We start from the raw sequence: 26,930 nt of genomic DNA on the forward strand, positions 1-26,930 counted from the left end.
CCCACAATGGTCCCTGACCGATCCACCTGGGTCACCCCCCGCTTGCCCTGGGGGAGCCCCGTGAATCCTCTTCCACCCCCCAGGCCGGTGGAGCGGAGGAGGGGCATTATCCCGGGGGGGGGGGGAGCCTGGCCCCACCAGGAATTTGTCCCAGGAAACCCAGCCAACCCGTCTGTCCGCCCTCCCGGACACCTGGGTTCCCTCTCCCCTCCTCCCTGCCCGCCAGGACCCTGACCACTGGTGGTTAAAGCGGGGGGGGGAGCCTGAGAGCCCGAACTCCTGGGTTCTCTCCCCAGCTGTGGGAGGGGAGTGGGGGTTGGTGGTTAAAGCAGGGGGGCTGGAAGCCCGGACACCTGGGTTCTCTCCCTGGCTCTGGGAGGGGAGTGGGGGCTGGTGGGTTACAGCAGGGGGGGCTGGGAGCCCGGACTCCTGGGTTCTCTCCCCGGCTCTGGGAGGGGAGTGGGGGCTGGTGGTTAAAGCAGGGGGGCTGGGAGCCCGGACTCCTGGGTTCTCTCCCCGGCTCTGGGAGGGGTGTGGGGGCTGGTGGGTTACAGCAGGGGGGGCTGGGAGCCCGGACTCCTGGGTTCTCTCCCCGGCTCTGGGAGGGGAGTGGGGGCTGGTGGGTTACAGCAGGGGGGGCTGGGAGCCCGGACTCCTGGGTTCTCTCCCCGGCTCTGGGAGGGGAGTGGGGGCTGGTGGGTTACAGCAGGGGGGCTGGGAGCCAGGACTCCTGGGTTCTCTCCCCGGCTCTGGGAGGGGTGTGGGGGCTGGTGGGTTACAGCAGGGGGGGCTGGGAGCCCGGACTCCTGGGTTCTCTCCCCTTCCCCATCTCCGCCCCTCTCCCGGCACAGGCCGGCACCATGCAGAACCTGGCTGGCCCCTTCGCCGGGGGCACCTCGCTGGACGCCTCGGACCTGCAGCTGGATGGGGACGAAGTGGACGGGCTGCGGGAGGGGGAGGAGCCAGGTGAGTGGGGCGGGGGGGCGGGGGGGTTAAGACTCCGGCGCCCTGGCGCAGCGTGGGGGGTGGGCAGCCCAACCCCCTCAGCCAAGGGCTGGGTGTCAGGACCCTCCCAGGAACCCAGGCGTCCTGGCACCGGCCAAATGGCTGGTGCCCGGCCCTCCCAAACCGGGGTCCGGTGTGTCCGTGTGTCTGTCACTCAGCAGGGGGCTTTGCCGCCTCCATGCATGTGGGGGAGGGAGACAGGGAGGGGGGGTCCGTGTGTCCGCCCACCCTGACCCGTCCGTCCGTCCTGCAGGGGGCCCGCTCTACCCCTTCCTGGCGGTCTATGACCTGAAGCCGCTCAAGTCGCAGGGGCCGGTGTTTGCCAAGGGGGTGCCCGTCATCGCCCGGGTGGAGGGCACCGAGCGGTACACCACCGGCTCCAAGGTGAGCGGGGACGGGGGGCTGGGAGCCAGGACGCCTGGGTTCTCTCCCCGGCTCTGGGAGGGCAGTGGGGGCTGGTGGGTCAGAGCAGGGGGGCTGGCAGCCTGGACTCCTGGGTTCTCTCCCCAGCTCTGGGAGGGGAGGGGGGTCCGGTGAGTTAGCGCAGCACGGGCTGGCAGCCAGGACTCCTGGGTTCTCTCCCTGGCTCTGGGAGGGGAGGGGGGGCTGGGGGGTGAGAACGGGGGGGCTGGCAGCCAGGACTCCTGGGTTCTCTCCCGGCAGATCCGGCCCAGCACACTGTACTCCCTGCGCCTGACCCACGGCGATTTCACCTGGACCATGAAGAAGAAGTTCAAGCACTTCCAGGAGCTGCACCGTGACCTGATGAGACACAAGATCTTCATGAGCTTCCTGCCCCTCTCCAGGTCCGAACCGCCCCCCACCCCCAGCCCTACAGCGGGTCCTGTGCCGCAGGAACCCCCCCAGCACTGGAAGGGCCCCGATCCCTGCTGCCCCACGCGCCAGCTGGCATTTCCCAGGCCTCGCCCCAAATTGGTCTCCAAAGCAACTAGCTGCCCCAAAACGCCCTAGGATAACCCTTCCAGGGCTGGGACTAGCTGACTCAGGGGGGCAGGGAATGGGGCACGGGGCCTGTCCCCTCTAGGGGGCACGAGCTCCCACCCAGCCCCAGGGCTGGGATTGGCTGACTCAGGGGGGCAGGGAATGGGGCACGGGGCCTGTCTCACCCCGGCTCTGATTGCACCCCCCAGGTTTGCTGTCCATGGGTCCCGCGCAGAGGCCACCTCTCTGGAGATGCCCGCCCTGCCCCATGGGGGTGATGGCACTTCCAGACGCCCCTCCAGCAAACAGGTAGGGGGCAGAGGGGGTGGGATGCGGGGGGCTCGGGGGGGGCCACTCCTGGGTTCCAGGGCTAGGAAGGGCCATGGGCAGCATGGGGGGGCCATGGGGCAGCTGGGGGTGCAGAGGAGCCCCCGTGTGGATTCTGGGGGGCTGGGAGGAGTCCCGGAGGCAGGCAGGACTGCTTTAAATCACTGATATATAATCCGGATTGAAATCCAGGAGCTGCAGCCCCGTGCAAATCACAGACATTTTGCCTTTGGGCTTTTCTCTTTTCCCAAGGCCAGGCCGACTCTCACTGGCCGGTGACCGCAGCCCGGGTCCCTCGGCGCTAGCCGGGAGGCCAGGCTGCGGCTACACCCCCTCGTTTACGCAGTGACGTCACCCAGCTCGCCTTCCTCCTGAGTCTTCACTTACTGTCAGGAGTCTGCCTTGTCGCCTGTTAGCCGAGGGCGACCGACCCGTTCGCTCTTCCCGAGAGATTGAGTCACGTTTCGGGGTGTCTCCCCAGCTCTGGGGGGGGGGGGGGCTGGGAGCCAGGACTCCTGGGTTCTTGTGAGAACCCCCACTCCTGGGCTGTTCACGCACAGCTTCTGGCATGTGAGCTGCTCCTTGGATTGTGCAAGCGAATGCCACGAGCCAAAATCTCCGGTCCCAGACACAACCCTGGGAACCCCCGCCTTGCAGCGTCCCGTTCTGCCCGCTGGACGCGGCCAGCGTGTAGGAGCCCATCACCGTACCAAAGACATGGCTAGGTACCCGGCTTGTTCTCCCAAGGGCAGCCTCGGACACCTCCCAGCCAACCGCACGGCTTCGGGGAGAACAAACGCACAGATCTGCGAGCTACCAAGACCGATTTTAAGAGATTGTCAGTCAAGGCACAAGAAGTCGGATCTGGTGAAGCGAAATGAAAGCAAAACGCGCTCGAAGCTGCTCGTAAGGCTTTCGGTCCCTCACAAACGTAGATGTCTCTCACCACAGGCTGCCTGGTTGCCCTTCGGCCAGGCTCTCCCCTTTGACCAGCGCTTCAGCCGCTGGGTGGTGGGGTCTGTAGATGGAGGTGGGAGAGAACGTCTCTCCCTTTCCTCGTGTTCTTTCCTCCCTCTTGGTTCCCACCCCCAGAGTTAGGGGAGCATTACCTCATCCCAGGCCCAAACTGACCAAAGGAAGCGGGGGACTCACTCCAGAGTCAACAATTCTTTTGAGCATAAGCTTTCGTGAGCTACAGCTCACTTCATCGGATGCATACTGTGGAAAGTGTAGAAGATCTTTTTATACACACAAAGCATGAAAAAATACCTCCCCCACCCCACTCTCCTGCTGGTAATAGCTTATCTAAAGTGACCACTCTCCTTACAATGTGTATGATAATCAAGGTGGGCTATTTCCAGCACAAATGGCCCAACCTGATTATCATACACATTGTAAGGAGAGTGGTCACTTTAGATAAGCTATTACCAGCAGGAGAGTGGGGTGGGAGGAGGTATTTTTTCATGCTTTGTTTGTATATAAAAAGATCTTCTACACTTTCCACAGTATGCATCCGATGAAGTGAGCTGTAGCTCACGAAAGCTCATGCTCAAATAAATGGGTTAGTCTCTAAGGTGCCACAAGTCCTCCTTTTCTTTTTGCGAATACAGACTAACACGGCTGCTACTCTGAAACAATTCTTTTGTTGCTGCCGAGGCCAGCGTCCTTTGTTCCTGTGAGGCTGGGCTGGGTTCATAGATCAGGGTTGGAAGAGACCTCAGGAGTCATCTAGTCCCACCCCCAGTGCAAAGCAGGACCACCCCCAACTAAATCATCCCAGCCAGGGCTTTCTCAAGCCTGACCTTAAAAACTTCTAAGGAAGGAGATTCTACCACCTCCCTAGGTAACGCATTCCAGTGTTTCACCACCCTCTTAGTGAAAAAGTTTTTCCTAATATCCAATCTAAACCTCCCCCACTGCAACTTGAGACCATTACTCCTCGTTCTGTCATCTGCCACCACTGAGAACAGTCTAGAGCCATCCTCTTTGGAACCACCTCTCAGGAAGTTGAAAGCAGCTATCAAATCCCCCCTCATTCTTCTCTTCCGCAGACCAAACAATCCCAGTTCCCTCAGCCTCTCCTCGTAAGTCATGTGTTCCAGTCCCCTAATCATTTTTGTTGCCCTTCTCTGGACGTTTTCCAATTTATCCACATCCTTCTTGTCGTGTGACGCCCAAAACTGGACACAGTACTCCAGATGAGGCCTCACCCATGTCAAATAGAGGGGAACGATCACGTCCCTCGATCTGCTCGCTATGCCCCTACTTATACATCCCAAAATGCCGTTGACCTTCTTGGCAACAAGGGCACACTGCTGACTCATATCCAGCTTCTCGTCCACTGTCACCCCTAGGTCCTTTTCCGCAGAACTGCTGCCTAGCCATTCGGTCCCTAGTCTGTAGCTGTGCATTGGGTTCTTCCGTCCTAAGGGCAGGACTCTGCACTTGTCCTTGTTGAACCTCATCAGATTTCTTTTGGCCCAATCCTCCAATTTGTCTAGGTCCCTCTGTATCCTATCCCTGCCCTCCAGCATATCTACTTCTCCTCCCAGTTTAGTGTCCTCTGCAAACTCGCTGAGAGTGCAATCCACACCATCCTCCAGATCATTAATGAAGATAGTGAACAAAACCGGCCCCAGGACCGACCCTTGGGGCACTCCACTTGATACCGGCTGCCAACTAAACATGGAGCCATTGATCACTCCCCGCTGAGCCCGACGATCTAGCCAACTTTCTATCCATCTTATCATCCATTCATCCAGCCCATACTTCCTTAACTTGCTGACAAGAATACTGTGGGAGACCGTGTCAAAAGCTTTGCTAAAGTCAAGGAACAACACGTCCACTGCTTTCCCCTCATCCACAGACCCAGTTATCTCGCCATAGGTGGCAATCTGGTTGGTCAATCTTGGTGAATCCATGGTGACCGGTCCTGATCACTTTCCTCTCCTCCAAGTGCTTCAGAATTGATTCCTTGAAGACCTGCTCCATGATTTTTCCAGGGACTGAAGTGAGGCTGGCCCGTCTGTAGTTCCCTGGGTTCTCTGTCTTCCCTTTTTAAAATATGGGCACACCTGCCCCTCTGCTCCTGGACAGTTTTTGCCCGGGCTTCCTTTAAACCATGAGGACACGTTTTTAGCCTCATAACGATATCCATGAAATTATAACCTATAACCTCACTGTAACAACAACACTCAGGGCACCATAAGCCTTCCCAACACGCCCGTGTCACGGAGTCCCCGGGCGATGCTCTGGAACTGCTCCCCATGAAGCCAGGCAGGACTCTGGGGCAGTCTCCTCTCTGTGAGCAGCCTGTCTGCAGGACACACAGCTCACCCGGCTTCCACCTTCCTGGGTCTGACCTCAGAGCATTCAGCATCCTCTGCCCCTCCGTGCGCTTCCCCCCAGTGAGTCCACTCAGGCAGGGTCCTCGGGAAGCCAGAGGGTCCTGCCCCCCAACTCCGCAGTCAGACGGGACTCTCAGCCAGCCAGTAAAACAGAAGGTTTATTAGACGACAGGAACATGGTCTAAAACAGAGCTTGCAGGTGCAGAGAACGGGACCCCTCAGCTGGGTCCATTCTGGGGGGCAGTGACCCAGACAACCCCGTCTGCCCTTCACTCCATGTCCCAGCCAGCCCCAAACTGAAACTCCCTCCAGCCCCTCCTCCTCTGGGCTTTGTTCCTTTCCCGGGCCAGGTGCTCACCTGATTCCTTTGTTCTCCAACCCTTTAGCTCTCACCTTGCAGGGGGGAAGGGCCAGGCCATCCGTGGCCAGGAAACAGGGTGTCGGCCCTTCTCTGTGTCCAGACCCCTGCACACACCGGCCCTCTAGGGCTCTGCAATGATCATACACCCTTACCCCACCCCCTAGATACTTAAGAACTGCCTAGGGGAAACTGAGGCACCCCCACACTATTCAGAGGAAACATTAAGAAGAGTCCCACTTCGTCACAGCCCGACACGACAAACTTTGCATTGGACGCCACACAATCATTTTACAAGGATGAACCTGGGGGTGTAGGGTCTTCCCCTGAGGTACAGAGCGTCACAGATCTCTCCCCGGCTCTGGGAGGGGAGTGGGGGCTGGTGGGTTAGAGCAGGGGGAGTGGGGGCTGGGAGCCAGGACTCCTGGGTTCCATTCTCTGCCCCACCTCGGGTGCTGCGCTGAACTCGGGTGGAAAGTCGAATTCATGTCAATTGAAAGCATTTTAATTAGTTGAATGCACCCACCCTTAACACACTGGCCGCGTAAGACCGGGGTTTCTCGGCACGTCCGGCATTCAAAAGGGACCCATGGACCACGGGAAGCAGGATCTGGTGCGAGGGAACTGAACCGGTTGCGTCCGGTCCCCGGGTCCTGGCAGATTTTAGAGCTAGTAGATCTCCGCCTGGTTCTGTACAAACCGGGGGGGGGGAGTTATCCCCTCTGCCAGTGAGGGGAGCGGAGATTTAGGGCAGAGCAAGCCCTTCAGAGGGACGGGGAGATGGGGAGCCCTTGAAGGCAGCTGGGGATGTCTGGGGCAGCGGGCGGGGCGGGGAGGGTCCAGGCCAAACTCCCTCCCTCGGTGTGGGGCTCTCACGCCTTGCCTTGCTTCCCACAGAAGTACCTCGAGAGCTATCTGAACTCCCTGCTGGCAATGTCCTTCTACCGCAACTACCATGCCATGGTAACGTATCGCGCCCCCTTCAACTTCCTGGGCTCTCTCCGTGGCTCTGGGAGGGGAGCGGGAGGGGGCGGGGAGCCAGGACTCCTGGGTTCCATTCTCTGCACCGCCTCTGTGCCTCAGTTTCCCCACCCCTGCCGGTCTTGCTCTGAGCAGCTCTCCCCCACAGGCGGAGTTCCTGGATGTCAGCCAGCTCTCCTTCATCCCCGACCTGGGACCCAAGGGTCTGTGAGTCCAGTTCGCTTTCTCTGCCCAGGGACCCAGCGGCCTGCCAGCCACCATGACAACCACTTCTGGGGGGGCCTTGTACGGGGGTGGGGAGGGGGCCAGCGAGAAAGGCTTCCCACACACAGGAGGGGAGTGATTTGGGGTGGGGGGGCAAGCGCCACTTGGAGCCAGGACTCCTGGGTTCTGTTCCCGGCCCTGGGGGAGAGTGGGGGCAGGTGGGTTAGAGCAGGGGGGTGGGGCTGGGAGCCAGGACTCCTGGGTTCTCTCCCCACTGACCTAGCTCCTGCTGCAGGGAGGGCATGATCCTGAAGCGCTCCGGTGGGCACCGAATCCAGGGGTTCAACTGCTGTGGGCGCCACCAGATCTGCTACCGCTGGTCAAAGAGGTGAGCTGGGGGGCCGGGCGGGGCGGGGGTCTGTGTGGCCCTCCCCCCACTCACAGGCCCCTCTCCTCCCCCCTCCAGGTGGCTGGTGGTGAAGGACTCCTTCCTGCTGTACCTCAAGCCGGAGTCGGGGGTCGTCTCCTATGTGCTGCTCTTCGACCCAGGATTCAGGGTCATGGTGGGGAAGAAACCCACCGACAGCAAGTACGGGGTCCGCATCGAGAACACCGCCAGGTCCGGACGCCGGGGTTCCACCCTGCCTGGGTTCTCTCCCTGGCTCTGGGAGGGGAGGGGGGGCTGGGGGGTGAGAGCGGGGGGGCTGGGAGCCAGGACTCCTGGGTTCTCTCCCCGGCTCTGGGAGGGGAGTGGGGGCTGGTGGGTTAGAGCAGGGGGGGCTGGGAGCCACGACTCCTGGGTTCTCTCCCTGGCTCCAGGAGGGGAGGGGGGGCTGGGGGGTGAGAGCAGGGGGGGCTGGGAGCCAGGACTCCTGGGTTCTCTCCCTGGCTCCGGGAGGGGAGGGGGGCTGGGGGCTGGGGGGTGAGAGCGGGGTGGCTGGGAGCCAGGACTCCTGGGTTCTCTCCCTGGCTCCGGGAGCGGAGTGGGGGTTGGTGGGTGAGAGCGGGGGGGCTGGGAGCCACGACTCCTGGGTTCTCTCCCTGGCTCCAGGAGGGGAGGGGGGGGCTGGGGGGTGAGAGCAGGGGGGGCTGGGAGCCAGGACTCCTGGGTTCTCTCCCTGGCTCTGGGAGCGGAGTGGGGGCTGGTGGGTGAGAGCGGGGGGGCTGGGAGCCAGGACTCCTGGGTTCTCTCCCCGGCTCTGGGAGGCGAGTGGGGGCTGGTGTGTTAGAGCAGGGGGGTCTGGGAGCCAGGACTCCTGGGTTCTCTCCCGGCTCCGGGAACAGAGTGGGAGCTGGTGGGTTAGAGCAGGGGGGTCTGGGAGCCAGGACTCCTGGGTTCGCTCCCCAGCTCTGGGAGGGGAGTGGGGGCTGGTGGGTGAGAGCAGGGGGGTCTGGGAGCCAGGACTCCTGGGTTCTCTCCCTGGCTCCGGGAGCGGAGTGGGGGCTGGTGGGTGAGAGCGGGGGGGCTGGGAGCCAGGACTCCTGGGTTCTCTCCCCGGCTCCGGGAGGGGAGTGGGGGCTGGTGTGTTAGAGCAGGGGGGTCTGGGAGCCAGGACTCCTGGGTTCTCTCCCGGCTCCGGGAACGGAGTGGGAGCTGGTGGGTTAGAGCAGGGGGGGCTGGGAGCCAGGACTCCTGGGTTCTCTCCCGGCTCCGGGACAGGGTGGGGGCTGGTTTGTGATTTCTCTCCCCCCCCTGCCCCCCAGGACGCTGATTCTGAAGTGCAGCAGCTACCGGCAGGCGCGCTGGTGGGGGCAGGAGATCACGGACCTGGCCGAGGAGCAGGGCAAGGACTTCCTGCACCTGCACGGCCACCAGGCCTTCGCGCCCGTCCGCAAGGGCTCCCCCACCCGCTGGTGAGAGGGGGGCACCCGCTGGGGGCGGGGCACAGAGGACTGTGGAGGGGGCACTCGGCCCCCCCGGGGAGGGGACGGGATCCTGCGTGGAGGGGTGGGGGGAGTGAGATGGGGCAGGTCCCAGTGCCAGGGAATCCGGGGGCAGTGGGGGCTGGGAGGGGGCAGACGGGGGGGGGTCGTTCCTGGGGGTATGCAGCCCCCCAAGGGTCCAGTCTCTCCCCACCCGTGGCAGGTTTGTGAATGGCGCCGGGTACTTTGCGGCTCTGGCTGACGTGCTGATGCAAGCGAAGGAGGAGATTTATATCACTGACTGGTGGTGAGTGACCCCCTGCTGCCCCCAGGGCCCTGACCTGCCCCCCCTGCTGCCCCCAGGGCCCTGACCTGCCCCCCCTGCTGCCCCCAGGGCCCTGACCTGCCCCCCCTGCTGCCCTCAGGGCCCTGACCTGCCCCCCCCAGGGGTCTGCCCCTCACACGCACGTCCGGGCCCCCCCCAGGTCCTGACCCCCAGGGCTCCGCGCTGTTCACCCTCCCCACCCCTCCTGCCTGCCCTCCAACCTTCTCACTGCCTCCCCTTCTAGGGCCTGGCCCCACGCCCCGCCCGGGTGTGCGCTGGGCCCCACTGATCTGCCCCCCGGGGAGCCTTTCCTTCCGCGGGGATCCCGGCCCCAAAGCAGAGTCGGGGACGCCGCAGCCCCACGGCTTGGGGGGGCACGCCGGGTCCCAGGACCCTCGGAAGGTCGGGCTGGGTGGGACCTCGAGGGGTCATGCAGTCCGGCCCCCCGCGCTGAGCCAGGACCAGTAACCCCAGCCCAGCCCCGACGGGCGTTTGTCCAGCCTGCTCTGAGCCCCCCCAGCGACGGGACCCCCCTATGGCGCCTGTCCCAGAGCCGACTCCCCAGAGAGGCGGGAAGCGTTTCCTAAAACCCACCCGAGCGCCCTGCAAGGACTGGGCGGGGCGCGGGGCAGGGGCACCCAGAGAGCCGGGCTCTCGGCGGAGTGGGGGGCATGGCTCGGGGGGGGCAGAAACCACCGCCACCAAGGCCCCTCTCGGCCCGCAGGCTGAGCCCCGAGCTCCACCTGAAGCGCCCGGCGCAGACGGACGACTGGCGCCTGGACATCCTCTTGAAGCACAAGGCGGTGAGTGTCCCGGGGCGCGAGGGGTCCCGGGGGACCCCCCGCCCCTCTAATGCCCTGCCTGCCCCCCCCCAGGAGGAGGGCGTGCGGGTCTGCGTGCTGCTCTTCAAGGAGGTGGAGCTGGCCCTGGGCATCAACAGCGGCTACAGCAAGCGGGCGCTCACGCTTCTGCACCCCAACATCAAGGTAGGGGACCCAGGCGTCCGGGACGCCACGCAGGGCGCTCGCCCCCAGTGGGCCCCGGGGAGGGGACCCAGGCGTCTGGGAAGGCGGCGCAGGGCGCTCGCCCCCGGGGTGGGGAGGGGGGACCCAGGTGTCCGGGACGGCGGCCCAGGGCACTCGCCCCCGGTGGGCCCCGGGGAGGGGGGAGGGGACCCAGGCGTCCGGGACGGCGGCGCAGGGCGCTCGCCCCCGGGGTGGGGAGGGGGGACCCAGGCGTCCGGGACGGCGGCCCAGGGCACTCGCCCCCGGTGGGCCCCGGGGAGCGGGGAGGGGACCCAGGCGTCCGGGAGGCGGCCCAGGGCGCTCGCCCCTCGGCCCCGGGGAGGGGGGAGGGGACCCAGGCGTCCGGGAGGCGGCCCAGGGCGCTCGCCCCTCGGCCCCGGGGAAGGGTCTCTGAGCTCTCTGCCCCCCGGCCCAGGTGATGCGCCACCCCGACCACGTCTCCTCCGTTGTGTTCCTGTGGGCCCACCACGAGAAGGTGGTGGTGGTGGACCAGAGCGTGGCCTTTCTCGGGGGGCTGGACCTGGCCTACGGGCGCTGGGACGACCACCACTACCGGCTCACCGACCTGCCCCCCCACCCCAAGGTCAGAGCCCCCCGCGCGGCCCCCTCCTCTCCTGGGGATCCGCCTGCCCCAGGTCCCCGAGTTTCTCTTCCCCGGATCTCCTCCCCCATCTCTCTCTTGACGCCGTCCCCCCCCGGGGAGTGACCCCACTCCTCACGCTGGGCTCTGTCTCCCTCAGAGCGGGGTCCCCCTGGGGGAAGAGCCCCCCGTTGACCTGGCTGTCAACGAGCAACTCTGGCTGGGCAAGGACTACAGCAACCTCATCACCAAGGACTGGGTGCAGCTCGAGCGGCCCTTCGAAGGTGAGCGGGGAAGTGGGGGGTCCCTCCGGCATTGGGCCGGGGTGTGCAGGCTGGACTGGGCAGTGTGCGTGCCTGGGGCTGACTTGGGGCTATATCCCTTTAACTCTGCCCCTGGCGTGTGTATGAGAGCGTTACATCCCCTTAACTGTGCCCCTGAGAGCGTTACACCTCCTTAACTGTGCCCCTGAGAGCGTTACACCCCCCAACCCCTGTGCCTCTGAGAGCGTTACACCCCCTAAACTGTGCCCGTCCATCGAGGGAGCTTAAGTGGACCTCCCCCTGCCCCTTAGCAACACAGCACCCCCTACCCCCAGTGGGTGGGGTCTGACCCCCGACTCCACTCTGCAGCCAAGGTGACCCAGGCCCAGCCGGTGAGTTGCCCCGAAAAGCCCCTTGAATTCAGGATGGGCCGGCGATCGTTCCAGGGGCTCAATGGGGTCGTTCTTTGGACACGGGTTCGGGGGTGTCAAGGGTCACCCGGCCAGCCCCTGCCCTCCTGCTGACCGGCTCCCCCTGGGTGTCAGATTTCATCGACAGGACCCAGATGCCCCGGATGCCCTGGAGGGACGTGGGGGTGGCTGTGCATGGCAGAGCGGCCCGCGACGTCGCCCGCCACTTCATCCAGCGCTGGAATTTCACCAAGGTCCGGGGCCGCCGGGAGCCTGCCACGGGGCCCGAGTTCGGGGGGGGAGGGTGCCGGGGCCTGTGCCCCAGGGGTGGGGGGGCGCTACCTGCGGTCTCTCCGCCCACCTCCTGTCCCGTTGCAGACGGTGAAGAACAAGTACCGGGGCCCGGAGTACCCCTGCCTGCTGCCCAAGTCGCTTGGCGCCGCCCACCGCCTGCCCCTCGCCGGAGCCCAGCCCGCCAACGTGCAGGTCAGCGGGCGCCCCGGGGGCAGGGGGGCGCTGAGTGAGCCCAGGGAGCTTGGGCAGGTCACCCTATGGGGCCACAGGGAGTCACCCGATGGGCCCAGGGAGCGTGTGTGGGGGGGGAATCACCCGATGGGCCTAGGGAGCGTGGGCGGGGGGGGAATCACCCGATGGCCCCAGGGAGCGTGTGTGTGGGGGGAATCACCCGATGGGCCTAGGGAGCGTGGGGGGGGGGGGCAGAAATCACCCGATGGCCCCAGGGAGCGTGGGGGGGAATCACCCGATGGGTCCAGGGAGCGTGTGTGTGGGCAGAAATCACCCGATGGCCCCAGGGAGCGTGTGTGTGGGGGGAATCACGCGATGGCCCCAGGGAGCGTGTGTGGGGGGGAATCACCCGATGGCCCCAGGGAGCGTGTGTGTGGGGCAGGAATCACCCGATGGCCCCAGGGAGCGTGTGTGTGGGGCAGGAATCACCCGATGGCCCCAGGGAGCGTGTGTGTGGGGCAGAAATCACCCGATGGCCCCAGGGAGCGTGTGTGGGGGGGAATCACCCGATGGGTCCAGGGAGCGTGTGTGTGGGCAGAAATCACCCGATGGGCCCAGGGAGCGTGTGTGTGGGGGGAATCACCCGATGGCCCCAGGGAGCGTGGGGGGGGCAGAAATCACCCGATGGCCCCAGGGAGCGTGGGGGGGGGCAGAAATCACCCGATGGGCCCAGGGAGCGTGGGGGGGGCAGAAATCACCCGATGGGCCCAGGGAGCGTGTGTGTGGGGGGAATCACCCAATGGCCCCAGGGAGCGTGGGGGGGGCAGAAATCACCCGATGGCCCCAGGGAGCGTGGGGGGGGGCAGAAATCACCCGATGGCCCCAGGGAGCGTGGGGGGGAATCACCCGATGGGTCCAGGGAGCGTGTGTGTGGGCAGAAATCACCCGATGGCCCCAGGGAGCGTGTGTGTGGGGGGAATCACCCGATGGCCCCAGGGAGCGTGTGTGTGGGGGGAATCACCCGATGGCCCCAGGGAGCGTGTGTGTGGGGCAGGAATCACCCGATGGCCCCAGGGAGCGTGTGTGTGGGGCAGGAATCACCCGATGGCCCCAGGGAGCGTGTGTGTGGGGCAGGAATCACCCGATGGCCCCAGGGAGCGTGTGTGTGGGGCAGGAATCACCCGATGGCCCCAGGGAGCGTGTGTGTGGGGCAGAAATCACCCGATGGCCCCAGGGAGCGTGTGTGTGGGGCAGAAATCACCCGATGGCCCCAGGGAGCGTGTGTGGGGGGGAATCACCCGATGGGTCCAGGGAGCGTGTGTGTGGGCAGAAATCACCCGATGGGCCCAGGGAGCGTGTGTGTGGGGGGAATCACCCGATGGCCCCAGGGAGCGTGTGTGTGGGGGGAATCACCCGATGGCCCCAGGGAGCGTGTGTGTGGGGCAGGAATCACCCGATGGCCCCAGGGAGCGTGTGTGTGGGGCAGGAATCACCCGATGGCCCCAGGGAGCGTGTGTGTGGGGCAGGAATCACCCGATGGCCCCAGGGAGCGTGTGTGTGGGGCAGGAATCACCCGATGGCCCCAGGGAGCGTGTGTGTGGGGCAGGAATCACCCGATGGCCCCAGGGAGCGTGTGTGGGGGGGGAATCACCCGATGGGCCCAGGGAGCGTGTGTGTGGGGGGAATCACCCGATGGCCCCAGGGAGCGTGTGTGTGGGGGGAATCACCCGATGGGCCTAGGGAGCGTGGGGGGGGGGCAGAAATCACCCGATGGCCCCAGGGAGCGTGGGGGGGAATCACCCGATGGGCCCAGGGAGCGTGTGTGTGGGGCAGAAATCACCCGATGGCCCCAGGGAGCGTGTGTGTGGGGCAGAAATCACCCGATGGCCCCAGGGAGCGTGTGTGTGGGGCAGAAATCACCCGATGGGCCCAGGGAGCGTGTGTGTGGGGCAGAAATCACCCGATGGGCCCAGGGAGCGTGTGTGTGGGGCAGAAATCACCCGATGGGCCCAGGGAGCGTGTGTGTGGGGGGAATCACCCGATGGGCCCAGGGAGCGTGTGTGTGGGGCAGAAATCACCCGATGGGCCCAGGGAGCGTGTGTGTGGGGGGGAATCACCCGATGGGCCTAGGGAGCGTGGGCGGGGGGCAGAAATCACCCAATGGCCCCAGGGAGCGTGGGCGGGGGGCAGAAATCACCCGATGGCCCCAGGGAGCGTGTGTGTGGGGGGAATCACCCGATGGCCCCAGGGAGCGTGTGTGTGGGGGGAATCACCCGATGGGCCCAGGGAGCGTGTGTGTGGGGGGAATCACCCGATGGGCCCAGGGAGCGTGGGGGGGGCAGAAATCACCCGATGGGCCCAGGGAGCGTGGGGGGGGCAGAAATCACCCGATGGGCCCAGGGAGCGTGTGTGTGGGGGGAATCACCCGATGGCCCCAGGGAGCGTGGGGGGGGGCAGAAATCACCCGATGGCCCCAGGGAGCGTGTGTGTGGGGGGAATCACCCGATGGGCCCAGGGAGCGTGTGTGGGGGGGAATCACCCGATGGGCCCAGGGAGCGTGTGTGTGGGGCGAATCACCCGATGGCTCCAGGGAGCGTGTGTGTGGGGCGAATCACCCGATGGGCCCAGGGAGCGTGTGTGTGGGGGGAATCACCCGATGGCCCCAGGGAGCGTGTGTGTGGGGGGAATCACCCGATGGCCCCAGGGAGCGTGTGTGTGGGGCAGAAATCACCCGATGGCCCCAGGGAGCGTGTGTGTGGGGCAGAAATCACCCGATGGGCCTAGGGAGCGTGGGGGGGGGGCAGAAATCACCCGATGGCCCCAGGGAGCGTGTGTGTGGGGGGAATCACCCGATGGGTCCAGGGAGCGTGGGGGGGGCAGAAATCACCCGATGGCCCCAGGGAGCGTGTGTGTGGGGGGAATCACCCGATGGCCCCAGGGAGCGTGTGTGTGGGGGGAATCATCCGATGGGCCCAGGGAGCGTGGGGGGGGCAGAAATAACCCGATGGGCCTAGGGAGCGTGTGTGTGGGGGGGAATCACCCGATGGGCCCAGGGAGCGTGGGGGGGGCAGAAATCACCCGATGGGCCCAGGGAGCGTGTGGGGGGGGCAGAAATCACCCGATGGGCCCAGGGAGCGTGTGTGTGGGGGGAATCACCCGATGGGCCCAGGGAGCGTGTGTGTGGGGGGAATCACCCGATGGGCCCAGGGAACGTGGGGGGGGGGCAGAAATCACCCGATGGCCCTAGGGAGCGTGGCGGGGGGCAGAAATCACCCGATGGCCCCAGGGAGCATTTGTGTGGGGGAAATCACCTGATGGGCCCAGGGAGCATGGCGTGGGGCAGAAATCACCCGATGGGCCTAGGGAGCGTGTGTGTGGGGGGAATCACCCGATGGGCCCAGGGAGCGTGGGGGGGGCAGAAATCACCCGATGGGCCCAGGGAGCGTGGGGGGGGGCAGAAATCACCTGATGGCCCTAGGGAGCATTTGTGTGGGGGAAATCACCCGATGGGCCCAGGGAGCATGGCGTGGGGCAGAAATCACCCGATGGGCCCAGGGAGCGTGTGTGTGGGGGGAATCACCCGATGGGCCCAGGGAGCGTGGGGGGGGCAGAAATCACCCGATGGGCCTAGGGAGCGTGTGTGTGGGGGGAATCACCCGATGGGCCCAGGGAGCGTGGGGGGGGCAGAAATCACCCGATGGGCCCAGGGAGCGTGGGGGGGGCAGAAATCACCCGATGGCTCCAGGGAGCGTGTGTGTGGGGGGAATCACCCGATGGCCCCAGGGAGCGTGTGTGTGGGGGGAATCACCCGATGGCCCCAGGGAGCGTGTGTGGGGGGAATCACCCGATGGGCCCAGGGAGCGTGGGGGGGGCAGAAATCACCCGATGGCCCCAGGGAGCGTGGGGGGGCAGAAATCACCCGATGGCTCCAGGGAGCGTGTGTGGGGGGGAATCACCCGATGGGCCTAGGGAGCGTGTGTGTGGGGGGAATCACCCGATGGGCCCAGGGAGCGTGTGTGTGGGGGGAATCACCCGATGGGCCCAGGGAGCGTGGGGGGGGCAGAAATCACCCGATGGCCCCAGGGAGCGTGGGGGGGGCAGAAATCACCCGATGGCTCCAGGGAGCGTGTGGGGGGGGGAATCACCCGATGGGCCTAGGGAGCGTGTGTGTGGGGGGAATCACCCGATGGGCCCAGGGAGCGTGGGGGGGGCAGAAATCACCCGATGGGCCTAGGGAGCGTGTGGGGGGGAATCACACAATGGGCCCAGGGAATGGGGGGGGCAGAAATCACCGGATGGGCCCTGAGAGTTAAAGGTCCCAGGGGTCATCCTACAGGTAATGGGCGGGGGGCGTAAATCACCTTATGGGCCCAGGGGGTTAAAGATCTCAGGGGGTCATCCTATGGGCCCAGGGGGTAGGGGTCACCCGATGGGCCCAGGGCATTAGGGATCTCAGGGGGTCATTCTATGGGTTTGGGGGGGCGGGGGACATGCAGTTCTGGGGTCAAAGAAGGGCAGGTGGCCAGGGGCCACTGGGGGTCGGCAGGCGCGGCCGGGGGCTCTGGCTCCCCTCACCCTGCCCCCCACTGCTGCCCCCCAGGTGCTGCGCTCGGTGGATCGCTGGTCGGCCGGGACCCACGAGTGCTCCATCTACAACGCCTACCTGAGCCTCATCCGGGGCAGCCAGCACTACATCTACATCGAGGTGGGGCCGGGCGGGGGGCCGGGGGGGCCGGGGGCTGGGGGGGGTCTCTCTCTCCGGGCTCTGACCCCCCATCTCCCCCCAGAACCAGTTCTTCATCAGCTGTGCGGACGAGCGCTCGGTGCTCAACGCTGTGGGGGACGCCATCGTCAGCCGCATCCTGCACGCCCACAGGTCACCCCACGGCGGGGGCGGGGGGGAGGCCAGCCCCGGTGTCTGTCATGCCCCGGGGGGAGCCCCTGGGGGGGCACATGGTGTGTGAGGGGGCAGGGTCCCATTGTGCTGGGCTGGGGGGGCAGGATCGGCACCGGGAGGAGGCAGAGCTAACTGTGGGGATGGGGGCCCCGGGGAGGGGGACGCAGCTCAAGTTGTTGGGGGGGGGCAGGGCTAACTCTGGGACCCCAGCCCCCCCAGGGGAGGGGCTCTCCCTGTGGGTGTGGGGGGGTAACGTCTCCCTGTGCCCCCCCCCGCAGAGAGCAGAAGCGTTTCCGGGTCTTCGTGCTGCTGCCCCTGCTGCCCGGCTTTGAGGGGGACATCGCCGAGGGGGGGGGGAACTCGATCCAGGCCATCCTGCACTTCACCTACCGGTACGGGGGGGGTCACAAGGGGGGGGCTGGGGGGAGGAGGAGGTTGGGGAAGCCACCGGGGCTGGGGGAAGGGGAGCCTGGAACGAGTGTAATGTGGGGAGGGGGCCCAGGAGAGGGTGAACTGGGGGGGGCAGGAGGGGCAGAGGGGCCCCACTCACTGGCTGCCTCTTTCCTTCTCCCCCAGGACGCTCTGCCGGGGCGACTCCTCCATCCTGTGCCGCCTGAAAGCCGCCAGTGAGTTTTGGGGGTGGGGGGCAGAGGAGGGCTCCGCTCTGACCCCGCACTCCCCTCCCGGAGCCGGGGAGAGAACCCAGGCGTCCTGCCTGCCAGCCCCCCCTGCTCTAACCCCCCACTCCCCTCCCAGAGCCGGGGACAGAACCCAGGAGTTCGGGCTCCCAGGCCCCCCTGCTCTAACCCACCAGCCCCCACTCCCCTCCCAGAGAACCCAGGGGTGAGGGCTATGTCGGAGGTCAGTATGCTGCCCAGGGAAGGAACCCAGCCCCCCATGAGCTCAGGACCCCCAGCCCTGGTACCCTGGGGGGCTGAGTAACCCCCATTCTCCCCCCCGGCAGTCGGGGACGAGTGGAAGAACTACATCTCCATCTGCGGGCTGCGCACCCACGGGGAGCTGAGCGGCACCCTCATCACCGAGCTGGTCTACATCCACAGCAAGAATGCTCATCGCCGACGACCGTCGGGTCCTTATCGGTGAGTGCCGGCGCGAACCCAGGAGTCCTGGCCCCCCCGCTGGGTCAAGATTGAGGGCCATCAGCAGGGCTGGGCTGGCAGGGGCTGCGGGTTGGGAGGGAGGGGCCCCGGCAGGGCTGGGGGGGAACCCTGGGGTGGCAGGAGGCTGCGGGTCGGGAGGGAGGGGCCCCGGCAGGGCTGGGGGGGAGCCCTGGGGTGGCAGGGGGCTGCGGGTCGGGAGGGAGGGGCCCCGGCAGGGCTGGGGGGGAGCCCTGGGCTGGCAGGGGGCTGCAGGTCGGGAGGGAGGGGCACCGGCAGGGCTGGGGGGGGCTGCGGGTCGGGAGGGGCCCCGGCAGGGCTGCGGGGGAGCCCCAGGCTGGCAGGGGGCTGCGGGTCGGGAGGGAGGGAGGGGCCCCGGCAGGGCTGGGGGGGCTGCGGGTCGGGAGGGAGGGAGGGGCCCCGGCAGGGCTGGGGGGGCTGCGGGTCGGGAGGGAGGGGCACCACAGGGAACGGGGGGGCTGCGGGTCGGGAGGGAGGGAGGGGCCCCGGCAGGGCTGCGGGGGAGCCCCAGGCTGGCAGGGGGCTGCGGGTCGGGAGGGAGGGAGGGGCCCCGGCAGGGCTGGGGGGGCTGCGGGTCGGGAGGGAGGGAGGGGCCCCGGCAGGGCTGGGGGGGCTGCGGGTCGGGAGGGAGGGAGGGGCCCCGGCAGGGCTGCGGGGGAGCCCCGGGCTGGCAGGGGGCTGCGGGTCGGGAGGGAGGGAGGGGCCCCGGCAGGGCTGGGGGGGCTGCGGGTCGGGAGGGAGGGAGGGGCCCCGGCAGGGCTGGGGGGGCTGCGGGTCGGGAGGGAGGGAGGGGCCCCGGCAGGGCTGGGGGGGCTGCGGGTCGGGAGGGAGGGGCCCCGGCAGGGCTGGGGGGGCTGCGGGTCGGGAGGGAGGGAGGGGCCCCGGCAGGGCTGCGGGGGAGCCCCGGGCTGGCAGGGGGCTGCGGGTCGGGAGGGAGGGAGGGGCCCCGGCAGGGCTGGGGGGGCTGCGGGTCGGGAGGGAGGGGCCCCGGCAGGGCTGGGGGGCTGCGGGTCGGGAGGGAGGGAGGGGCCCCGGCAGGGCTGCGGGGGAGCCCTGGGCTGGCAGGGGGCTGCGGGTCGGGAGGGAGGGAGGGAGGGGCCCCGGCAGGGCTGGGGGGGCTGCGGGTCGGGAGGGAGGGAGGGGCCCCGGCAGGGCTGCGGGGGAGCCCCGGGCTGGCAGGGGGCTGCGGGTCGGGAGGGAGGGAGGGGCCCCGGCAGGGCTGGGGGGGCTGCGGGTCGGGAGGGAGGGGCCCCGGCAGGGCTGGGGGGGCTGCGGGTCGGGAGGGAGGGAGGGGCCCCGGCAGGGCTGCGGGGGAGCCCTGGGCTGGCAGGGGGCTGCGGGTCGGGAGGGAGGGAGGGAGGGGCCCCGGCAGGGCTGGGGGGGCTGCGGGTCGGGAGGGAGGGAGGGGCCCCGGCAGGGCTGGGGGGGCTGTGGGTCGGGAGGGAGGGGCCCCGGCAGGGCTGGGGGGGCTGCGGGTCGGGAGGGAGGGAGGGGCCCCGGCAGGGCTGCGGGGGAGCCCCGGGCTGGCAGGGGGCTGCGGGTCGGGAGGGAGGGAGGGGCCCCGGCAGGGCTGGGGGGGCTGCGGGTCGGGAGGGAGGGAGGGGCCCCGGCAGGGCTGGGGGGGCTGCGGGTCGGGAGGGAGGGAGGGGCCCCGGCAGGGCTGCGGGGGAGCCCTGGGCTGGCAGGGGGCTGCGGGTCGGGAGGGAGGGAGGGAGGGGCCCCGGCAGGGCTGGGGGGGCTGCGGGTCGGGAGGGAGGGAGGGGCCCCGGCAGGGCTGCGGGGGAGCCCCAGGCTAGCAGGGGGCTGCGGGTCGGGAGGGAGGGAGGGAGGGGCCCCGGCAGGGCTGGGGGGGCTGCGGGTCGGGAGGGAGGGAGGGGCCCCGGCAGGGCTGGGGGGGCTGCGGGTCGGGAGGGAGGGAGGGGCCCCGGCAGGGCTGCGGGGGAGCCCCGGGCTGGCAGGGGGCTGCGGGTCGGGAGGGAGGGAGGGGCCCCGGCAGGGCTGGGGGGGCTGCGGGTCGGGAGGGAGGGAGGGGCCCCGGCAGGGCTGGGGGGGCTGCGGGTCGGGAGGGAGGGAGGGGCCCCGGCAGGGCTGCGGGGGAGCCCTGGGCTGGCAGGGGGCTGCGGGTCGGGAGGGAGGGAGGGAGGGGCCCCGGCAGGGCTGGGGGGGCTGCGGGTCGGGAGGGAGGGAGGGGCCCCGGCAGGGCTGGGGGGGCTGCGGGTCGGGAGGGAGGGGCCCCGGCAGGGCTGGGGGGGCTGCGGGTCGGGAGGGAGGGAGGGGCCCCGGCAGGGCTGCGGGGGAGCCCCGGGCTGGCAGGGGGCTGCGGGTCGGGAGGGAGGGAGGGGCCCCGGCAGGGCTGGGGGGGCTGCGGGTCGGGAGGGAGGGGCCCCGGCAGGGCTGGGGGGGCTGCGGGTCGGGAGGGAGGGAGGGGCCCCGGCAGGGCTGCGGGGGAGCCCCGGGCTGGCAGGGGGCTGCGGGTCGGGAGGGAGGGAGGGGCCCCGGCAGGGCTGGGGGGGCTGCGGGTCGGGAGGGAGGGAGGGGCCCCGGCAGGGCTGGGGGGGCTGCGGGTCGGGAGGGAGGGAGGGGCCCCGGCAGGGCTGCGGGGGAGCCCCAGGCTAGCAGGGGGCTGCGGGTCGGGAGGGAGGGAGGGAGGGGCCCCGGCAGGGCTGGGGGGGCTGCGGGTCGGGAGGGAGGGAGGGGCCCCGGCAGGGCTGGGGGGGCTGCGGGTCGGGAGGGAGGGAGGGGCCCCGGCAGGGCTGCGGGGGAGCCCTGGGCTGGCAGGGGGCTGCGGGTCGGGAGGGAGGGAGGGGCCCCGGCAGGGCTGGGGGGGCTGCGGGTCGGGAGGGAGGGAGGGGCCCCGGCAGGGCTGCGGGGGAGCCCCGGGCTGGCAGGGGGCTGCGGGTCGGGAGGGGCCCCGGCAGGGCTGGGGGGGCTGCGGGTCGGGAGGGAGGGAGGGGCCCCGGCAGGGCTGGGGGGGCTGCGGGTCGGGAGGGAGGGAGGGGCCCCGGCAGGGCTGCGGGGGAGCCCTGGGCTGGCAGGGGGCTGCGGGTCGGGAGGGAGGGAGGGAGGGGCCCCGGCAGGGCTGGGGGGGCTGCGGGTCGGGAGGGAGGGAGGGGCCCCGGCAGGGCTGCGGGGGAGCCCCAGGCTAGCAGGGGGCTGCGGGTCGGGAGGGAGGGAGGGAGGGGCCCCGGCAGGGCTGGGGGGGCTGCGGGTCGGGAGGGAGGGAGGGGCCCCGGCAGGGCTGGGGGGGCTGCGGGTCGGGAGGGAGGGAGGGGCCCCGGCAGGGCTGCGGGGGAGCCCTGGGCTGGCAGGGGGCTGCGGGTCGGGAGGGAGGGAGGGGCCCCGGCAGGGCTGGGGGGGCTGCGGGTCGGGAGGGAGGGAGGGGCCCCGGCAGGGCTGCGGGGGAGCCCCGGGCTGGCAGGGGGCTGCGGGTCGGGAGGGGCCCCGGCAGGGCTGGGGGGGCTGCGGGTCGGGAGGGAGGGAGGGGCCCCGGCAGGGCTGGGGGGGCTGCGGGTCGGGAGGGAGGGGCACCACAGGGAACGGGGGGGCTGCGGGTCGGGAGGGAGGGAGGGGCCCCGGCAGGGCTGCGGGGGAGCCCCAGGCTGGCAGGGGGCTGCGGGTCGGGAGGGAGGGAGGGGCCCCGGCAGGGCTGGGGGGGCTGCGGGTCGGGAGGGAGGGAGGGGCCCCGGCAGGGCTGGGGGGGCTGCGGGTCGCGAGGGAGGGGCCCCGGCAGGGCTCTGATCCGTCCCTGGCCCCCCCAGGTTCTGCCAACATCAACGACCGCAGCCTGCTGGGGAAGCGGGACAGCGAGCTGGCCCTGCTGGTGGAGGACACGGAGCTGGTCCCCTCGGTCATGGGCGGGGAGCCCTACGAGGCGGGGAAATTCGCACTCAGCCTGCGTCTCGACTGCTTCAGGTGGGGGCATGCGCCGCCCGCGGGCCTGCTGGCCCCCCAGCTGTGTGCGCGCACCTCGCCTGGGGGGCTGGGGGAGGTGCGCTGGGAAGACGGGGTGCAATCCCATCCCCCACTGCTGGGCGGCAGCCATGAGCGGTTACCTGGGCACGGGCACCTCACCCCCACGCTGGGCCCTTCTCCGCAGGTCGCTTCTGGGGGCGTCGAGCACCGCCAGCCCCGACATCCAGGATCCGGTCAGCGACCTCTTCTTCCACGGCGCCTGGAAAGCCACCGGCCTGGCCAACGCCAACATCTATGATCAGGTGAGCAGGGAGTCGGGGGGCAGGGCTGGGCTGGCAGGGCCTGGGGGTCAGGAGTGAGGGGCACCGGCAGGGCTGGGGGGGCAGGGCTGGGCTAGCAGGGGGCTGTGGGTCGGGAGGGAGGGGCACAGGCTGGGCTGGCAGGGGCTGGGGGTCGGGAGGGAGGGGCACAGGCTGGGCTGGCAGGGGCTGGGGGTCGGGAGGGAGGGAGGGGCACAGGCTGGGCTGGCAGGGGCGGCGGGTCGGGAGGGAGGGGCGGATCGGGAGGGAGGGGCACTGGCTGGCCTGGCAGGGGCTGGGGGTCGGGAGGGAGGGGCACAGGCTGGGCTGGCAGGGGCTGGGGGTCGGGAGGGAGGGGCACTGGCTGGGCTGGCAGGGGCTGGGGGTCGGGAGGGAGGGGCACAGGCTGGGCTGGCAGGGGGCTGGGAGTCGGGAGGGAGGGGCACTGGCTGGCCTGGCAGGGGCTGGGGGTCGGGAGGGAGGGGCACAGGCTGGGCTGGCAGGGGCTGGGGGTCGGGAGGGAGGGGCACAGGCTGGGCTGGCAGGGGCTGGGGGTCGGGAGGGAGGGGCACAGGCTGGGCTGGCAGGGGCTGGGGGTCGGGAGGGAGGGAGGGGCACAGGCTGGGCTGGCAGGGGCTGGGGGTCGGGAGGGAGGGGCACAGGCTGGGCTGGCAGGGGCTGGGGGTCGGGAGGGAGGGAGGGGCACAGGCTGGGCTGGCAGGGGCTGGGGGTCGGGAGGGAGGGGCACAGGCTGGGCTGGCAGGGGCTGGGGGTCGGGAGGGAGGGAGGGGCACAGGCTGGGCTGGCAGGGGCTGGGGGTCGGGAGGGAGGGAGGGGCACAGGCTGGGCTGGCAGGGGCTGGGGGTCGGGAGGGAGGGGCACAGGCTGGGCTGGCAGGGGCTGGGGGTCGGGAGGGAGGGAGGGGCACAGGCTGGGCTGGCAGGGGCTGGGGGTCGGGAGGGAGGGGCACAGGCTGGGCTGGCAGGGGCTGGGGGTCGGGAGGGAGGGGCACAGGCTGGGCTGGCAGGGGCTGGGGGTCGGGAGGGAGGGGCACTGGCTGGGCTGGCAGGGGCTGGGGGTCGGGAGGGAGGGGCACAGGCTGGGCTGGCAGGGGCTGGGGGTCGGGAGGGAGGGGCACAGGCTGGGCTGACAGGGGCTGGGGGTCGGGAGGGAGGGGCACAGGCTGGGCTGGCAGGGGCTGGGGGTCGGGAGGGAGGGAGGGGCACAGGCTGGGCTGGCAGGGGGCTGGGAGTCGGGAGGGAGGGGCGGGTCGGGAGGGAGGGGCACTGGCTGGGCTGGCAGGGGCTGGGGGTCGGGAGGGAGGGGCACAGGCTGGGCTGGCAGGGGCTGGGGGTCGGGAGGGAGGGAGGGGCACAGGCTGGGCTGGCAGGGGCTGGGGGTCGGGAGGGAGGGAGGGGCACAGGCTGGGCTGGCAGGGGCTGGGGGTCGGGAGGGAGGGGCACAGGCTGGGCTGGCAGGGGCTGGGGGTCGGGAGGGAGGGAGGGGCACAGGCTGGGCTGGCAGGGGCTGGGGGTCGGGAGGGAGGGAGGGGCACAGGCTGGGCTGGCAGGGGCTGGGGGTCGGGAGGGAGGGGCACAGGCTGGGCTGGCAGGGGCTGGGGGTCGGGAGGGAGGGAGGGGCACAGGCTGGGCTGGCAGGGGCTGGGGGTCGGGAGGGAGGGAGGGGCACTGGCTGGGCTGGCAGGGGCTGGGGGTCGGGAGGGAGGGCACCGTGGGTGTGGATTCCAGCCCCCGCTGGCTCTGACCCACGGCCTCTGGCCCCCCGGCAGGTGTTCCGCTGCCTCCCCACCAACGCGGTGCGGTCGCTCCGGGCCCTGCGGGAGTACGTGGGGGTGCAGAACCTGGCCTGCGTCAGCCCGGAGCTGGCCCGCCAACACCTGGCCCAGGTGCGGGGCCACCTGGTGCAGTTCCCGCTCCAGTTCCTGGCCGAGGAGTCCCTCCTGCCCCCCCTCAACAGCAAGGAGGGCGTGATCCCCGTGGAGGTGTGGACCTAGCCGCCCGTGGGGCTGGAGCGCTGGGCCCCCTCTGCCCTGGGCCCCCTCTGCCCTGGGAGTGCCGCTCCGTCGCCCCGCAGCCCCCCCCTGCTCTGGGCCCCCCCGGCAGCGACAAGAGCCCCCCCTGCACCCGGCCAGGGGGGCTGGGACCCATTCTCTGCCCGCCCAGGCCCCCGACCACACCGACACTGCTGAGTCCCTTTGCAGCTCAGCCCCTCTCCCTGCCCGTTCGCACAGCCCCCCCACCCCTTCCTGGAGGTCGCCCCGAGGGCAGGGCCGCCCGGGGCTCAGCATGCCACTGGCTCGGCCCTACAACCAGCCGCCCGCCCCGCCCCGCCCCGCCCCTCGCCTCCCTCCCTTCTGCCTTTGGCGCCCCACCCCGGGAGGGGGAGCGTCCCCCGTCACTACATCCCAGAGGCCGACTTCCCACAGGAGGGGGGCGCATCGCTCCCCCCGCCCCCCGCCGCTACTAACTGCTGAGTGTCGCCCCAGCCTCGCCCACTGGGCACCCCACCCCGGCCAACGGGAGCCCTCGGCTGCCGGTGCTTGGCACCGCCCGGACCCCCAGAACACTACCGGTGGCCGGGTTCCTCCCGCGAACCCACAGGCCCCCCAGCGCTGCCCTCGGGGGCCGAACCACGAAGGCACAGCCGGGCTGGGAGGCCGGAGGTGGGCATGGGAGGGCCGCGCGCCCGCCCCGGGATCTGGAGCTGCTAGGTCAAAGGTGTCACCGCCAGTGGCATGCCCTGAGCTGCAGGGCGGGCGAGGGGGGTCCCTGGGGTTTGCTCCCTGGCGCCCCCCTCCCCCGGGAACGGGACCAGCTCCGCGCCCTGCTCCTAACCTGCTTTTCCGAGATGGTTTGTTACATAAACGCGCTGAAACCTCGGCCCGCCTCTCTCCTTATTCCACGCCAGGCCGGCTGCCAGGCCGGGTGCCGGCCCCGCGGGTGGCAGGGGGGCGTTGGCCTGGCGGAGACAGGGAGAGACCAGTGGGAGGCGCACGGGGACTGGCTACACAAGGATGACACCCCATGCACCGGGGCCGGAGAAGTCTGGCATGACCGCCCCGTGCCCGCAGGAGGGGCATGCCGTAGAGAGGGCGGGGTGTCAGGGGGCGAATATGTACAACCCCGCCTCTGGGGGGGGGGTGTGTGTGTACATTCCTGCTGGGGGGGTTGTCTATGCACCCCAGGGTGTGTGTGTAGGTGTGTTTACACACCCTGGGGGGCTCCCCTTTCTGAGGGCCCCCCACTGGCGGATTTCCCCTTGGCCCAGCAGTCAGGGCGAGATAAAAGGGCTCTGTTCCTGGCAGCTGCCCCCTCGCTTGACGAGAAGAGCCCGGCCAAGGGCCCCCACCGCCGGGCAGGACCCTGCCAGCGCCTGGCGTCAGCCTAGCGCGGTGCTGGGCACCCGGCCAGGTCCCGAGAAGGGGGCCACGGCCGGGAGAAAGACGGTGACTGGCCCAGCTCTCCGCCTCTGGGGGCGGCTGAGCCTGCCGTGGTCCAGGGGCCCTGCGGCTTGGCATGAGCATCTGCCAGGCCAGGGAGTCTGGGAAAGGGGGTTCAGGGGCCTCCCCTGAGAACCCACCGCTGCCACCACCGCTCCCGCAGCGCACAGGCTGCTAGAAGAACGCTTTGTTCCTGGGGGCGAGGGTTTGTTTTTGGGGCTGGGGGCTTTGGGGGCGAGGGTTTGTTTTTGGGGCTGGGGGCTTTGGGGGTTCCCCCCCCACTCCAGCTGAATCCCCAGGGCCACAGCATTCAGAGAACCATGTCCCCAGCTGGGTGGGGGGGGCTTTGTCTCATTAGACTGTGCGCTTTTCTAGGAGGGGGACCCCTCTCTCTCTCACACTGTGTCGGGCTGGCACCTGCCACCGTGGGGCCTGATCTCAGTTGGGGGCCCGTGCCGTCCCCGGCACACTGGGGGCCCTGAGCTGAGTTGGGGGTCTGGGCCACGCCCGGCACACTGGGGGCCGATCTCAGTGGGGAGGCCCGTGCCGTCCCCGGCACACTGGGGGCCCTGAGCTGAGTTGGGGGTCTGGGCCACGCCCGGCACACTGGGGGCCGATCTCAGTGGGGGGGCCCGTGCCGTCCCCGGCACACTGGGGGCCCTGAGCTGAGTTGGGGGTCTGGGCCACGCCCGGCACACTGGGGGCCGATCTCAGTGGGGAGGCCCGTGCCGTCCCCGGCACACTGGGGGCCCTGAGCTGAGTTGGGGGTCTGGGCCACGCCCGGCACACTGGGGGCCGATCTCAGTGGGGGGGCCCGTGCCGTCCCCGGCACACTGGGGGCCCTGAGCTGAGTTGGGGGTCTGGGCCACGCCCGGCACACTGGGGGCCGATCTCAGTGGGGGGGCCCGTGCCATCCCCGGCACACTGGGGGCCCTGAGCTGAGTTGGGGGTCTGCGCCACGCCCGGCACACTGGGGGCCGATCTCAGTGGGGGGGCCCGTGCCGTCCCCGGCACACTGGGGTGTCACGGAGTCTCTGGGCGATGCTCTGGAATTGCTCCCCATGAAGCCAGGCAGGACTCTGGGGCAGTCGCCTTTCTGTGAGCAGCCTGTCTGCAGGACACACAGCT

The 26,930-nt window shown here is 69.7% G+C and overlaps 1 protein-coding gene across 1 annotated transcript in view; it reads left to right on the forward strand.

The window, feature by feature from the left end:
* The window catches only part of PLD2 (phospholipase D2), a 31,848-nt gene extending 6,607 nt beyond the window's left edge, over nucleotides 1-25,241 (forward strand). The window contains 25 exon segments of the mRNA XM_084616320.1: nucleotides 852-966; nucleotides 1,259-1,389; nucleotides 1,669-1,811; nucleotides 2,157-2,256; nucleotides 6,877-6,942; nucleotides 7,109-7,167; nucleotides 7,460-7,552; nucleotides 7,631-7,783; nucleotides 8,869-9,018; nucleotides 9,251-9,334; nucleotides 10,077-10,155; nucleotides 10,228-10,338; nucleotides 10,793-10,960; nucleotides 11,118-11,241; nucleotides 11,766-11,884; nucleotides 12,009-12,116; nucleotides 16,696-16,800; nucleotides 16,883-16,971; nucleotides 17,271-17,384; nucleotides 17,569-17,618; nucleotides 17,957-18,057; nucleotides 18,059-18,092; nucleotides 21,890-22,043; nucleotides 22,228-22,345; nucleotides 24,132-25,241. Of these exon segments, the coding sequence (XP_084472446.1) occupies nucleotides 852-966; nucleotides 1,259-1,389; nucleotides 1,669-1,811; nucleotides 2,157-2,256; nucleotides 6,877-6,942; nucleotides 7,109-7,167; nucleotides 7,460-7,552; nucleotides 7,631-7,783; nucleotides 8,869-9,018; nucleotides 9,251-9,334; nucleotides 10,077-10,155; nucleotides 10,228-10,338; nucleotides 10,793-10,960; nucleotides 11,118-11,241; nucleotides 11,766-11,884; nucleotides 12,009-12,116; nucleotides 16,696-16,800; nucleotides 16,883-16,971; nucleotides 17,271-17,384; nucleotides 17,569-17,618; nucleotides 17,957-18,057; nucleotides 18,059-18,092; nucleotides 21,890-22,043; nucleotides 22,228-22,345; nucleotides 24,132-24,356 (2,793 nt within the window). The 3' untranslated portion in view covers nucleotides 24,357-25,241.
* Nucleotides 25,242-26,930: the final 1,689 nt, after the last annotated feature.

The sequence above is a fragment of the Lepidochelys olivacea genome, assembly GCF_965140295.1.
Source record: "Lepidochelys olivacea isolate rLepOli2 genome assembly, chromosome: 28".
Lineage (NCBI taxonomy): Eukaryota > Metazoa > Chordata > Testudines > Cheloniidae > Lepidochelys > Lepidochelys olivacea.